Below are 16,498 nucleotides of genomic sequence, written 5' to 3'. Positions count from 1 at the left end.
CACAATGTATGTGATGAACATGATATTGCAAGTGGATTCCAAGTGGCAGTATTGGGGACTCACATTGGAACTCACCTTCCGGAACATTAATTGCTATATTCTGATTATTTTGCTCACTGCATTTTGCTCGTTTATTGTCAACCTATAAACAAGAGACCGTTGAACAGCTAGTTGAGGTGATATATGTGTCTGACATCAGTGCAGTGAGTATTCCTCTGTCAGTGACTGACTGCACAGACTAGATGGTTTTCTCCATCTCTGGTAAAAGTGAGTGAGGACCAGCCAGGCTCAGCTGACAGATATTAACCTGGTTGTTCTTCTGAAATGGCCTCAGGATGAAAGCACTACTGTGGTGATTGGGTATGCTCTGAGATCCCTTGTCAAGATATTCGATCATGAGCTCAGAGCTCAATATTTCTTCTGGTGCACCTGAGGTTCAACCTGTGATGGAATCTGGCTCAGGGAATACGCACTGTACAACAATCAACTGTGTGTGTGTGTGTGTGTGTGTGTATGTGTGTGTGTGTGCAATTGCTTGTGTTCCTGTTTTAGAATTATTGTTATTGTTCCGTATTTACCAAAGAGAGTCAAATTGATATACTCTCATGAGGCAGATTTGTTATCCAATGGTATAAGCTGCTTTGCTACAGTATGTATTAACTGTAAATGAGCTGTATTACTGTAAATGAGCTAACAGCTTCTCCCTAATATTGTACTAGAAGGCAACAGAAGGGGAATTGTTTTGGCCATGAAATTCATTAATGCGAGGATCAGGAGAGAGGGAAGTCTGGACACTGTGTATTAAATTATTCCATGTCTCAGTCTAGGTCAAAGGAACTTTGTGTCTTTAAAAAAATTAAATCTCACTCATTTGATTACGTTGTTTGGCAAAAAACATTTTCTTTAGAAGAGAACATTGTCTCTGAGAGACTTGTGTCTTACATAAGGCATGGCCGAAACCTCGGATCTGTTTGGCCTTTTATATCATAATGAATAAGATTATACAGTATGTACAGGGTGGAACTAGATCAACACTCCTTCCATTAGATGCCTTGTGTATACGGGTCAGGCCCTGAGAAAGGCAGAGAGGGCGGGGCTATTCAGAGCAGAGCTGACTCGAAGAATGAGTTGATGAATAAACCCTGACCATGAAGTTGAACCTGGGGTCAAAACTTCCCCTGCCTGGATCACATGCTATGGGGTATAGGCACGCGCACACACGCACACACCGTTTTTTCCACTGTCTTCTCTCTCATGCTGCATCAGCTCAGATTTCACAGCTTGGATATAGTGCCTCCAATGTCATTCTAGAGAATTTGGCAGTACACTCTTAGAAAAAAAGGTGCTATCTAGAACCGAAATGGTATCTTTGGCTGTCCCCGTAGAATAACCCTTTGAAGAACACTTTTTGGTTCCAAGTAGAGTCAGTTTGGTTCCAGGAAGAACTTTATTGGATTCCATGTAAAACCGTTTCCCCAGAGGGTTCTACATGGAACCCAAAATAGTTCTACCTGGAACCAAAAAGGGTTTAACCTGGAACCAAATAGGGTTATCCTATGGGTACAGCCGAAGAACCGTTTGGGAATCCTTTTGCCTAAAAGTGTAGATAGTATAGCATGAGGTTTAAAGCTGGTGAATGACCTATTACATTCAAAGAGCTGCATTGTCAGCATCACCAGTATGCACTCCGTCTTTACTGTGCCAAAGATACTTTTTTATTTTCTATAAGATAATTGTTTAGGTATGGGTAATGCTCATTGTTGCGTCGTTCTAATTAGGCCTTCAGACCAGAATATGGGTGCAAAGAGCTAACATGGTTTCTTGCAATTTTTCGGACGAGGTCATCCAAAAATCCTTAATCTAATGTCTGCTTGCCAACACTTCTAGGTAAAGTTCAATACATCTGCACTCTCAAAAAGCCTACCTACAACACATAACGCAACACAATAGGTCACCTAATGAGTGGTATCTTGTGAAATGGAAGTGTCGGAGAGTCCTGTTTCCACTCTTCTCTAATGTAGCCATCGGCTCAACAAAAGACACTTGAAGGTGACTTCTTATCAAATGGTCACACAACAACAATAGATGACACTGTTGTAGGTCTGTCCCTCCAGCCATACTCTGTTTATAACGTTCTTGATGTATTGGACTACACCGCTGAACTCTGACCCCCTGTCTTGATTACCTTGGAAACCAAATACAAGTAGGCAGGATGATTCTGTTCCAAGAAAGCTACAATACAAGCAGAGGTCTTGTAAACCTGGCCCTTTAAAGGAAGGAAGTGTCTGAAATCAATAAAATCAAACGGACTGTTTTCCTTGGAGTGTTGTCCTTGGAGTGTTGTCCTTGGAGTGTTGTCCTTGGAGTGTTGTCCTTGGAGTGTGTCCTTGGAGTGTTGTCCTTGGAGTGTGTCCTTGGAGTGTTGTCCTTGGAGTGTTGTCCTTGGAGTGTTGTCCTTGGAGTGTGTCCTTGGAGTGTTGTCCTTGGAGTGTGTCCTTGGAGTGTTGTCCTTGGAGTGTTGTCCTTGGAGTGTTGTCCTTGGAGTGTGTCCTTGGAGTGTTGTCCTTGGAGTGTTGTCCTTGGAGTGTTGTCCTTGGAGTGTGTCCTTGGAGTGTTGTCCTTGGAGTGTTGTCCTTGGAGTGTGTCCTTGGAGTGTTGTCCTTGGAGTGTGTCCTTGGAGTGTTGTCCTTGGTGGAAAAAGTACCCAATTGTCAGACTTGAGAGGCCATAGAGGCCATTTCAGTAGAACGTCTTTGAAGTGCTTCCAATCCCTAGATCCCAATAAAAAACGGTTCACTTTTTTACCTTTTTGTTTTGTTTTACTGCACCCACTGGTCTTTGTTCTTGTTTTATTCTCAATGTATGGACTAAAGTATGTTACTTGAAATGTATGTAAACATAATTGGCTTATGCATGATTGAACTACCTTCCACTTTATAAAGGTAGTAGATTGGTGGACTCATCAGCTGTTGTGAGATTTCTGTTTTCATTGTGCATGTGAGCTCTGCTGTGTTCTAAAGATAATTCCTCATCCAGTGGGTTTAACAGTCTTTTCCCATGTGATATGCCCGTACAGGCTTCCTCAAGAGCCAGTGCTCGGTAGCCCCACCTCCTCAGCGATGGTGCCCGGGGGAGACGGGCGGCTCGCCCACAGCATGCTTGTGCTTCACAGGCATTTGCCCACTTCACCAGCACAGGAGACGCACAGGTAAAGGAAAACACCTGTGATAAACCCCCTAGCAGGAACACACCTGTGATAAACCCCCTAGCAGGAACACACCTGTGATAAACCCACGAGCAGGAACACACTTGTGAAAAAAAACCTAGCAGGAACACACCTGTGATAAACCCCCTAGCAGGAACACACCTGTGATAAACCCCCTAGCAGGAACACACCTGTGATAAACCCCCGAGCAGGCACACACCTGTGATAAACCCCCTAGCAGGAACACACCTGTGATAAATCCCCTAGCAGGAACACACCTGTGATATACCCGCTAGCAGAAACACACCTGTGATAAACCCCCTAGCAGGAACACACCTGTGCATCACTTATGCTATTTCTGTTTGTCTCACCTGTATCAACCAGTTACAGTTTTATATACATGTACTGTATATGATATAATGTAAAATAGTGTCTGCATTGGGCATTTTTGGTTTCTTATTGTACATGGTTAAAAATGACAACAGTATGTTAACATGATTGGAAACATAATCATTCAATTACTTTACATGGAACTGACAATTGAGTCACTGTTAAAACAAAATCAATAACATTTTCCATAAAAACAACACAAAAAACATGACTGGCAGGGTATTCTAGTGAAGCATCGTGGTATCAACTACCTTATATTTTTAAGACACCTGATTTCTAATATTCAACCTCTTGGTGGACATTTTCTTTTGTCTTTGCCTGAAAACTGTGTCAACTAGAATATTTGTATATGTCAACATCCCAATGGGCACACACTAGTTGAATCAACGTTTTTCCACAGAATTTATATGAAATTACGTTGAACCAACCTGGAAAAGATGTTGAATTGACATCTGTTCCCAGTGGGATGTTACAACACAGCCCTCACAGTTCCCATCTGGTGTGTAATTCATATCATATGCAACTGGTAGAATTTTGATTCAGTAAAACATATTCATCAACAAAACACTTATCTGACATCTAAATAACAGATAAAACTAGTCATGTGCCTTGATTAGAGTTTCATCTAATCATTGGTTTGTTGAACTGCGTTTAAACGGGTTGTACAGAACAGAAGCGCTTCTATTGCCTTGTTAAAGTTCCTGAGGTGTTCATTTGCTATGGAAAGTCCCAATGATAACATGCTATCTGCGGTTCAGAATAGACAAGAGGATGATGGGAACCTCCAGAGGGCATGCAGATGACTTTAACACTTCTATTCAGACGCCTTGACTTTTTCCACATTTTGTTACGTTACAGCTTTATTCTAAAGCTCCGAGATAGGATTGTGTCGAAGCAAACATCTGGGAAATGGTACCCACAAATGTCTGTGGCATTGAAGGTCCCCAAGAACACAGTGGCCTCCATCATTCTTAAATGGAAGAAGTTTGGAACCATTAAGAATCTTCCTATAGCTGACCGCACGGCCAAACTGAGCAATCGAGGGAGGTGACCGATAACCCGATGGTCACTCTGACAGAGGTCCAGAAATCCTCTGGGGAAATGGGAGAACCTTCTGGAAGGTCAACCACCTCTGCAGCACTCCACCAATCAGGCCTTTATGGTAGAGTGGCCATAAGGAAGCCACCCACCCCTCAGTATAAGGCACATGACAGCCCGTTTGGAGTTTGCCAAAAGTCACCTAAAGGACTCTGACCATGAGAAACAAGATTCTCTGGTCCTATGAAACCAAGATTGAACTATTTGGCCTGAATGCTAAGCACCACGTCTGGAGGAAACCTGGCACCATCCCTATGGTGAAGCATGGTGGTGTCAGAATCATGCTGTGGGGATGTTTTTCAGCAGCAGGGACTGGGAGACTAGTCAGGATCAAGGGAAAGATGAACGAAGCAAATTACAGAGAGATCCTTGATGAAAATCTGTTCCAGAGCGCTCAGGACCTCAAACAGGGGTGAAGGTTAACCTTCCAACAGGACAACAACCTTAACCACACAGCCTAGACAACGCAGGAGTGGCTTCAGGAAAAGTCTCTGAATGTCCTTGAGTGGCCCAGCCAGAGCTCGGACTTGAACCTGTTCGAACATTTCTGGAGAGACCTGACAATAGCTGTGCAGCAACGCTCCCATCCAATTTGACAGAGTTTGAGAGGATCTGCAGAAAAAAATGGAGAAACTCCCCAAATGCAGGTGTGCCAAGCATGTAGCATCATACCCAAGAAGACTCAAGGTTGTAATCGCTGCCAAAGGTGCTTCAACAAAGTACTGAGTGAAGTGTCTGAATACTTCTTTTTTTTTTATACATTTGCAAAAAAAAAATGGAATTTTTTTTTTTTTGCTTTTTCATTATGAGGTATTGTGTGTAGATTGATGAGGCAAAAAACGATTTAATACATTTTAGAATAAGGCTGTAACATAACAAGATTTGGAAAAAGTGAAGGTGTCTGAATACTTCCCGAATGCACTGTATGATTGGATGGGAGAGGAAGCCAATGGAAGAGGGTTTCTTCCCAGCACTGGGCTTATGTTTTCCTGATGATGAGTGCCGCTGCCTGGGCTATAGTGAAAGCAGACTGGCAGCGCGGGGATAGCTTTCTACATGCCTTCACATGTAGAAAGCTACACATGCCTTCACATGTAGAAAGCTACACATGCCTTCTTAGGGAAAAACACATCTTTACAGGAGAGGGAGACAAGTGATTTTGTGAGACAGTGTTTCCCCTATATGCATTTAGCAGAGGCTCACCGTCGCTGCTAAATCGTGGTCGCCACTGCAAAAAGTTACAAATAATAATTATCAATATTATTATTTGTTTATATATAATTTTTGGGATGGTAAATAGTTTTCAGTGTAAACTTAAAATACTAAAAGCAGATATAAAGTATGTAGAAAAGATAGTGGACCTATATATTTTTTAATAAGAGAATCTTTGAGAACTAACAATCTCCAAAATAACAACTAGACAGTCAGGGAGAATCTAAAATGGCATGGCATTGGGCTCCCATTGATTTTGGCAAAAAGTGTACAATTGCAGGAAATTAGCTTTAAAACAGAAGCATTTTGTCTCTGCGGCCAAGAGGGCCTCTACAACTGCAGCATTGCCACCCCCACACTAATGTTTCCAAGGGGAACACTGAGGCAAGTGTATGTGGTATAAGCGGCATATAACAATAGATGTTCTATTGGATTATGTGGGTACAGCAACAATTACAGTACAATGACCCTCTTTAGACTGCTATGGTGATGTCAGGGGGTCAGGATTCATGTTGTAGTGTCTGTCTGTGCTGCTTACAGCAGAGGGTGGTTGGAGAGATGCACGTGCAGTGGAGATGCCTCTACTGTATCTATCCCAGGTCTTTATCAGACTCATGTTCATTAGGGCACACAACGTATTTCTATTTTTTTTACTGTTTTGCAACATATTGGATAAGTTCATGTAGTCCCTCCCTATTTTCAGTCCCAGGAGTCATTAGGGACAAATCATGTCACAGTTAAGCTCAATCTCTCCACTGACTCTTTCAAAACCATTCACTGGCTGCCATCTCTCCCTTTTAGTACATTATTCAATGAAATAGGTTATTTATCCACATTTCTGGATAAACACATTTCTGGATAAACACATTTTGGATAAACACATTTCTAAACACATTTCTGCCATGCCCATTTATTCAACTCCTTTTGGGTCCATTCATGTTTTTTTTTAGGAACATGTCATTAAAGCCCCCGTGCATTCTTTGTGATTGTAATAAATCACTGTGTGTGTTTGTATGTGTTTGTTTAATGAAAATAACTCCAAAATATATTTTGTGTAGTTTATTTCCCTGAGCCTCCTTTGGCCTTTTAAATGCCCAGTCTTATCATGTGGTCATTAGGAAACAAATTTGAAGATATTTACATACACAGCACTGATTGGTTGATAGGAGGGCACACCCCTTACCCAGAAGAACAGTCATTGGTCTAATATAATCAGATCACATTGTGATGGCATGATGTGGGCCAACATGTCCATCCCACATAAACAGGCTGAAATTCCAGGCATTTTGTTTACCAACAGCTCTTACACAAAAAGAGCATTATGATAATTTTCACCATTTCACAATGTTCTTTCGACCTCGTAGTGTGGATTTTAATATTTTTGTGCCAAATCATGATTTTTAACTGCACTGCCTCTTTAATGACTTGCTTTCATAATTTGAGGTATTATGTTGTATGGTATATATTTCAAAACCTTGTCCTCCCGGTTCCCACGACTTAATCAGAATAACTGCTTAAAAACGGATAGTTTAGACTACAGTATAGAGACTAAGGGAGTTGAAGAGGTGATGGTTGATAATGCTTTTCAAAGTAGGTTATTTATTCTGCAAGTTGATAACTTTCATAGTATGGGTGTAACTACAGCATGTGACTCCATGTTCATATAATGGAGGCAGGTAATAAGGACACCCTCCCACATCACACCCACAGTGTCCTAGTGAAAATACATTTGGACTGAGCGGAGGTTAGTAACGATGAAAGTAATGCGGACATTTAGTACATTTCCTTCACAACTCCCTTCAAGTGTTTGTTGGTTGCCACAGGCTTATGTTGTGGACCCCAGGAGATCCTAATAAAATACTAAAATCTTCTTGACATCACATGAGATAGATGTTCAGATACTGTACTGAGCTGTACACTGAGAGAGAGAGAGAGGATGGAATCCTTTCTATAGCGATTTTCTTATTGTGCACACACGTCAGGGAAATCAACTTTAAAATAGGGATGGGAATTGCTAGGGACCTCACCATACGATATTATCACAGTACTTAGGTACCGATACGATATCTATTGCGATTCTCACAATTCTATATGTATTGCGTTTAGATGTTCCAAACATATTTCTCACCATATGTCTGCTGAAGAGGGAAGTAGAGAGAGCCATTCAGAAAACATAATGGAAATAAAATTGCTGAAAACAAATTGTCTCCCTATTTGAAAAGAAGATGGAGGACAAGCTATGAAAGAAAAATACTGGAGTTTTGGTGCAGCTACAGCAAACTACCTCACAAATAATACTGCGATATTCTCAAAACAACACGATACGATATATCGTCAAAAATAATATGTAACCGTATCGATTTTCCCCTCATCACTACTTTAAAAGTCAAGTCCAGTGGGATGTTGGCGTATTATGTTTTGTTTGAATCCCAGCCTAGACTATACTACACAGAAGACAGCACTCTACTTCCTTCCCTCCTTCCCTCCATCCCATCATCCCTCCTAGAATAGCCCATAGCCCCAAGTCCTGGATGCACATTGAAATGAAGTCATAAATTCCTCAACACAGTGTTAACATTAAAATAACAAGACTTGGCATAAATAACTAAATAAATCAGATCTGTGGACTCAGTGACTACATCATATTTACTGGTGATCCAGAATGGATAGTTGCCATGAGATCCATCTGCCCACATCATACTGAATCTCTAATGATAGAGGAACGTAGTATTAGACTGTCACAGCATTGAATCTGTATTGTAGTGCAATTTCTCTCAAATACGGGTCATTAGATATGTTGCAGTTGTTGCAATTCTATGAAGGTTTTGGTTGCACTTGCAGTTGGTCCCACCATTGCCTTCCCACCCTGACTCTCTGTTTGCCTACCCAGGTTTACGTGTGTGTGCATGTCCTGGCAGCCTAGCGGTTAGAGCGCTGGGCCAGTAACCAAAAGGTGTTTGTTTCGAATATCCTAGCCAACCAATGTGATTTTTTTATTTTTTATGTGCCCTTGAGCAAGGCACTTAACCATCATTTGCTTCAGGGGTGCTGTACTGCTATGGCTGACCCTGTAAAACAACACATTTCACTGCACCTATCATACTACTATGGCTGACCCTGTAAAACAACACATTTCACTGCACCTATCCGGTGTATGTAATGACTTATTTTTCTTTACCTGTACCTACATAGAGTAGTGCTGATTGCAGGCCTATGCTGGTCAGACCTGAGTTTAAATAGTATTATTATTTTAAATTGGTTGAGCGTTTGATTGAGCCTACCTGTAAGTGCCAGATGTGCAGTCTTTGCACTTCTGGGACATTTCCATTGGTTTAATTTATTCACACATGTGCAGTTGAAGTATTTGAGAAGGACACCAATGCTATTTGCAGCCAGCTGTGATGTTGGTAGAGAGCCAGGGCAGTGCCATAGGGGAATGAATACAGAGATGGAGAATAGGATCCAGTTGCTGCACTGCCAGGCATTCACAGGGTCTCACAATTCCAGCTCCCACATCTCCCACACTGAATAACTGGGAAATGTTGTGAGGGTGGGGAAACACAGCCCAAACCTGTCTGTCACACATGGGCACCATGCCAAGCTGGACAACTCAAACCAACCACAGAATTCTCACAGAACGACACTCCCAGTTACATAACACTCAGTCTTACTAAAAAGGACCAGGGACACTCTAGCTTGTAAACTCTCTTAACACAGTGATTTATGTGACCAAAGTTCATGTTGACACAAATTACATTTATGCTGTTTGTCTACCCATGTTTTATTGTTTTTGTAAAGCTCATGTGTTTTTTATGTTGGTGTGTATAGCATTTGTGCCATGAATTTAACAAATGTAACAGAGCCTATTAAATTAACTTTGAATTGAGGTGTTGACATTTCTATTTGATGGATTGGAATTTCAATAGGTTTGGACTGGTTGGTTTTTGCAGTACAAATGGTGGTTTTATTGACTACAGGCTAAATTGATACTCCGAGTATGTATAATAAATGTGTCAATTTATTGTTTTAAGATTACACACACATATAGATTTGCCTTTCACTAAATCCTGCTTAAGAAGGTTTAAAATCAGGGATGGGCAACTGGCAGCCCACAACCCTCTTTTGAAGGCCCTCGGATAAATAAAATAAACATTTAAAAAAATTGAGGGGGGGTTCTCAGTCGTGGTCTCAATTTACTGTTCCGAGTTCAAATAATAGAATCCACAAGGTGCAATTTCGAAACTTGGTTGTGCGTCACAGTTTTTCCTCTTGTTATGTCAGTCACTGATAGTAGGTCAATTAGCAAATTTTTTAGATTGCTAAATTTGTTTAGAGCCAGTTACAGTATCTATATACCCTGTTATCATTGTCAAATTACTGGCAGGGGGCCTCCCATTGATTTTGTTGGTCAGAATCACTCAGATATCCCTTTGAAAGCTCTCGGATAAATACAATAAAATAAACCAATTAATATTATTATTAAAATACTTATGGGGGAAAATTATTTTTGTCAATCTCGCTCAGAAATCATTTAAAAAACTGCAAACATTTTACACCACACAGATAATATAATGTTGAAAGTGTAGCCCTGTCCATACCTGTCCATACCTGTCCTCTTGTCCGCTTTTCTCAGAAGGTGTATCATTCCACATAGTTCAGTCTTTCTGTGGCAGGTAATACTATCCTGTACAGGAGGCTAGTGGAAGTGAGCAGTCTCCTATTCTGTTGTTGGATATATGGAGGGAAGGCTGGAGGGAAGGCTTTAGAATGATTTAACACAACCAGCTCAGGACACACTTTACGCTAATTCCCCCCTTGCGTATCAGCAATGTAAGGCTTTGAATATACATTTCAGACCAGATTTCAAATACAGAAACCATTTGAGCCCTGTGTTTTCATGGGATCAAATAATATGAGTGGATTCATGTTTGTTATTCAATATAATGATGAATTAAATGTTGGTTCAGCAGCATGTCCACCCGAAGAGGGCTGCTTTGAATTTAGCGACACTGATGACAATATGTTGGAGATGTGTGTATCAGGTGTACATCAACCTTGTTCCTGTCCTCCCTCTCTCCCCCAGACCCCTCCGGTCAGCTGTCCTCACCATCGCTCCGCTCACACCACGCCCATAGGGGAATGGGTGCTCACCGCTTGCACCCATCTCTGCTCATCCCATCGTCTGTGAGCTCCTCAGGACCTCCACACTCACCCATCTGCACCCTGAGCTCGCCCATCACCAGCCTGGCTTTGCCCTTTTCTGTCAGCAGCCGTCCAGCGGGACACCACTCTACCTCCTCCAGCATGGGCTTCAGCCCGCAGGTAAGGCCTCCAATGCAACCTACAACCCCCAGACACCACACTCAATCACCTGCTCCTTGGACTTGGTTTTCCTTCCTTAGTTGGGGTCTTGAGAAGAGCTGACTAGGTTTATGTCTGGCCTGCTAGGTTTCCATTATAGATTCAGTGAAACCAAATGTTGCCAAATGAAACTCTTTACAAGCTCTTCTGTAAGGATTCAGGATGGCAACATGTGCGTTGTGTAAAAAAACGGCCAAATGTGAGGATAACCTTTTCACAAACCACAACCTGAGGCCTGGGTGCTTTATGTGAAACTGAGAAATGCCAGGGTTGCCCATTTATATTTGAAAAGGTCTCACAAGGTTTTGTGGCATGCAAATTCATATGATATAGTAATGGGCTTGACAACTGGATAAAAAGGCTTTTTGTTTCTAGACGGTTATTTTCTATTTTTCATCCGTGTAATCAACTAAACCCTGAGTTATTCCTTTTGAAGAATAGTTGAACAGAACATAGAGCTACATTTAGATATACTTTTCCACTTAAGCTGATGTACTGTACTGTTGCATAACACAGAGCTCTGTGCTATACTGTGCTAGTGCATACAGTAGCATTAGGTTGTTAGCACAATACACTGTTCTGATGGCCTTCTCTGCCTGTGCAAATAGGAAGTTTATCATCAGCTTGTACCTCACTGTTACTTATTAAAGGCCTGGAAGATTTTCAACAGTAAAACATTTCTTATGATACTTATTTAAATAGAGGACTCTTCTTCTTGAAGTTGTTATGGAAAATGCCAATGTTTGTCATTTAACTTTAATTATGAATTAAGTCTTAAATCTGATGCAAGTCATGTTTTATACTCAAATGTACTCATGTTCTGACCTTAGTTCCTTTGTTTTGTCTTTGTTTTAGTATGGTCAGGGCGTGAGTTGGGGTGGGCAGTCTATGTTCTTTTTTTCTATGATTTGGGATTTCTGTGTTTGGCCTGGTATGGTTCTCAATCGTTGTCCCTGATTGAGAACCATACTTAGGCAGCCTGTTTTCACCCTTGATTTGTGGGTGATTATTTCTCAGTTTCAGTGTTTGCACCATTCGGGACTGTTTCAGTTTTCATTTGGATTCTCTTGTTCTTTTGTATTTTGTATTCCTTTTCCATTAAATGACATTATGGATACATACCACGCTGCATTTTGGTCCTCCGATCCTTCCTACTACTACTCCTCCTCAGAGGAGGAAGAAGAAACCCGTTACAAAATTGTATAGTCTACTTGTGTTATTATTGTCATTTTGGTCTCCAGGACCTGGGTTATGTTTTGCAGGCTGTATATGGGTTATGTTTTGCAGGCTGTATATGGGTTATGTTTTGCAGGCTGTATATGGGTTATGTTTTGCAGGCTGTATATGGGTTATGTTTTGCAGGCTGTATATGGGTTATGTTTTGCAGGCTGTATATGGGTTATGTTTTGCAGGCTGTATATGGGTTATGTTTTGCAGGCTGTATATGGGTTATGTTTTGCAGGCTGTATATGGGTTATGTTTTGCAGGCTGTATATGGGTTATGTTTTGCAGGCTGTATATGGGTTATGTTTTGCAGGCTGTATATGGGTTATGTTACTGTGGTCTAACTCAGTCACTGTTAAAATAAACTTCTAAGGTCAAAGTTGGATGACATCACTCTGACCATGCCGGAATGGGGAACAATATATGTAATGTAATGTATGTACTGTAGGGGAGACCAGGGTTGGTTGTCACATGGAATGTGGGGTTGGTTGTCACAATCAACTCCATTATAAAAAAAAAAAATGTGTGTTTGGTTGTGGGTAATTTCAAGGTAACAGAATTACATCATGGGTCCCTGATCTCTGCTAAACATAAATGCATAATTATTGATGTCATTCTCTTCATGGTGATGTATCCTGAATAGGTACACAAGGTACAAAAACGTAGAATCCTCCTTTTCATGTTTGGATGTTATTCTACACACTGGCTATTATTCTAATGAGCTCTGCCCCCAAACAAGACCACATTTTGTTGGTATGGACTGGACCAAATCTGTACCAATCATAGATGTCTATGTTTCACAGGTTTGGACATCACAGTAAAGCATCATAGATCACAGTACGGCACAGTAGAGTAGAGTTCAGAACAGTATAGTAAAGTACAATACAGTAAATTATATTGTACTCTACTGTACTGTACTGAACTCTACTCTACATTACTCTACTGTAATGTACTGAACTACTGTACTGTACTCTAGTTTACTCTACTGTACTGAACTATATTCTACTGTACTGTACTTTACTGAACTCTAGTTGACTGAACTGTACTGTCCTTTAAGGTACAGTACTGTTCTTTACTGTATTGAACTCTACTCTACTCTACTGTACTGAACTCTACTCTACTGTACTATACTGTACTGTACTATACTCTACATAACTCTGCTCTACTGTACTGTATTTAACTGAACTCTACTGTACTCCACTGAGCTACACTCTACTGTACTGTACAGTACTGTACTTAACTCTAGTCTACTGTACTGTACTGAACTATACTTTTAAGTACAGTACTGCTCTTTACTGTATTGAACTCTACTGTATTTAACTGAACTATACTGTACAGTACTGTGCTGTACTGAACTCTATTCTACTCTACTGTACAGTACTGAACTCTACTGTACTGTACTCTAAGGTACAGTACTGTTCTTTACTGTATTGAACTCTACTCTACTGTACTATACTCTACTGTACTGTACTTTACCGAACTCTGCTCTACTGTACTGTATTTATCTGAACTCTACTGAGCTACACTGTACTGTACTTAACTCTAGTCTACTGTACTATACTTTAAAGTACAGTACTGTTTACTGTATTGAACTCTACTGTGCTGAACTCTACTCTACTGTACTGAACTATACTCTACTGTACTATACTCTACTGTACTGTACTTTACAGAACTATGCTCTACTGTACTGTATTTAACTGAACCCTACTGAGCTACACTGAGCTACACTCTACTGTACTGTACAGTACTGTACTTAGCTCTAGTCTACTGTACTGTACTGAACTAGAATTTAAAGTACAGTACTGAACTCTACTCTACTGTATTTAACTGAACTCTACAGTACAGTACTGAACTCTACTGTACTGTATTGAACTCTACTGTACAGTACTGAACTCTACTCTACTGTATTTAACTGAACTCTACAGTACAGTACTGAACTCTACTGTACAGTACTGAACTCTACTCTACTGTATTTAACTGAACTCTACTGTACTCCACTGAGCTACACTCTACTGTACTGTACAGTACTGTACTTAGCTCTAGTCTACTGTACTGTACTGAACTATAATTTAAAGTACAGTACTGTTCTTTACTGTATTGAACTCTACTGTACAGTACTGAACTCTACTCTACTGTATTTAACTGAACTCTACTGTACTCCACTGAGCTACACTCTACTGTACTGTACAGTACTGTACTTAGCTCTAGTCTACTGTACTGTACTGAACTATAATTTAAAGTACAGTACTGTTCTTTACTGTATTGAACTCTACTGTACAGTACTGAACTCTACTCTACTGTATTTAACTGAACTCTACAGTACAGTACTGAACTCTACTGTACAGTACTGAACTCTACTGTACAGTACTGAACTCTACTCTACTGTATTTAACTGAACTCTACTGTACTCCACTGAGCTACACTCTACTGTACTGTACAGTACTGTACTTAGCTCTAGTCTACTGTACTGTACTGAACTATAATTTAAAGTACAGTACTGTTCTTTACTGTATTGAACTCTACTCTACTGTATTTAACTGAACTCTACTGTACAGTACTGAACTCTACTCTACTGTATTTAACTGAACTCTACAGTACAGTACTGAACTCTACTGTACAGTACTGAACTCTACTCTACTGTATTTAACTGAACTCTACTGTACAGTACTGAACTCTGCTCTACTGTATTTAACTGAACTCTACTGTACAGTACTGAATTCTACTGTATTTAACTGAACTCTACTGTACAGTACTGAACTCTACTCCACTGTATTTAACTGAACTCTACTGTATTTAACTGAACTCTACTGTACAGTACTGTACTTAACACTAGCCTACTCTACTGTACTGAACTCTACTCTAAGGTACAGTACTGTTCTTAATTGTATTGAACTCTAGTCTACTCTAATCTTGTGGGTCGGCAGGTAGCCTAGTGGTTAGAGCATTGGGCAATTAACCGAAAGGTTGCTGGATTGATTCACTAAACTGACAAGGAAAAATGTGTCGTTCTGCTGCTGAACAAGGCAGTTAATCCACTCTTCCCTGGTAGGCCGTCATTGTAAATAAGATTTTGTTCTTAATCTGACTTGCCTAGTTAAATAAAGGTAACTACTGAACTAAACTTCAATGTATTGAACTCTACTGTACTCTACTCTACAGTTCTGTACTCTACTGTACTGAACTGTTCTCTAATCTACTGTACTTTACTCTACTCTACGGTACTGTACTCTACGGTACTGTACTTTACTTTACTCTTCTGTACTCTACTGTACTGTACTTTACTCTACTCTACTGTACTCTACGGTACGGTACTGTACTTTACTCTTCTGTACTCTACTCTACTGTACTGTACTTTACTCTACTCTACTCTAAGGTACTGTACTTTACTTTACTCTTCTGTACTCTACTCTACTTTACTGTATTTTACTCTTCTGTACTCTACTCTACTTTACTGTATTTTACTCTACTGTACTCTACGGTACTGTACTTTACTTTACTCTGTACTGTACTGAACTGTTCTCTGAACTACTGTTCTGTACTTTACTCTACTCTACGGTACTGTACTCTACTCTACTGTACTCTACGGTACTGTACTTTACTCTTCTGTACTCTACTCTACTGTACTGTACTTTACTCTACTCTACTGTACTCTACAGTACTGCAATCTACTCTACAGTTCTGTACTTTAGTCTAGTCTAGTCTACTGTACTGTACTATACTGTACTTTGCTCTAGTCTTCTTTATTGTACTATAATGTACTGTAAATAAAAGGTTAAATACAAAATAAAATACTCTAGTCTTCTGTACTGTACATTACTGAACTCTACTGTACTGTACTCTACTGTGCTCTACAATACAGTGCTTTACTCTACTCTAGTCTACTGTACTGTACTGCAATCTACTCTACAGTTCTGTACTTTAGTCTAGTCTAGTCTAGTCTACTGTACTGTACTATACTGTACTTTGCTCTAGTCTTCTTTATTGTACTGTAATGTACTGTAAATAAAA

At 40.2% G+C, this 16,498-nt stretch overlaps 1 protein-coding gene across 2 annotated transcripts in view; it reads left to right on the top strand.

Moving 5' to 3' along the window:
- LOC110525318 (retinoic acid receptor RXR-alpha-B) overlaps window positions 1–16,498 on the top strand; it is a 36,029-nt gene that overhangs the window by 1,641 nt on the left and 17,890 nt on the right. For both annotated transcript variants that reach the window (XM_021605337.2, XM_021605336.2), the window contains exons 2-3: window positions 3,077–3,208; window positions 10,989–11,227. In XM_021605337.2, the coding sequence (XP_021461012.2) occupies window positions 3,077–3,208; window positions 10,989–11,227 (371 nt within the window). The remainder of the gene's footprint in view (window positions 1–3,076; window positions 3,209–10,988; window positions 11,228–16,498) is intronic.

This window comes from Oncorhynchus mykiss, chromosome 6, assembly GCF_013265735.2.
Source record: "Oncorhynchus mykiss isolate Arlee chromosome 6, USDA_OmykA_1.1, whole genome shotgun sequence".
Lineage (NCBI taxonomy): Eukaryota > Metazoa > Chordata > Actinopteri > Salmoniformes > Salmonidae > Oncorhynchus > Oncorhynchus mykiss.
This window is presented reverse-complemented; position numbering and strand designations above follow the sequence as displayed.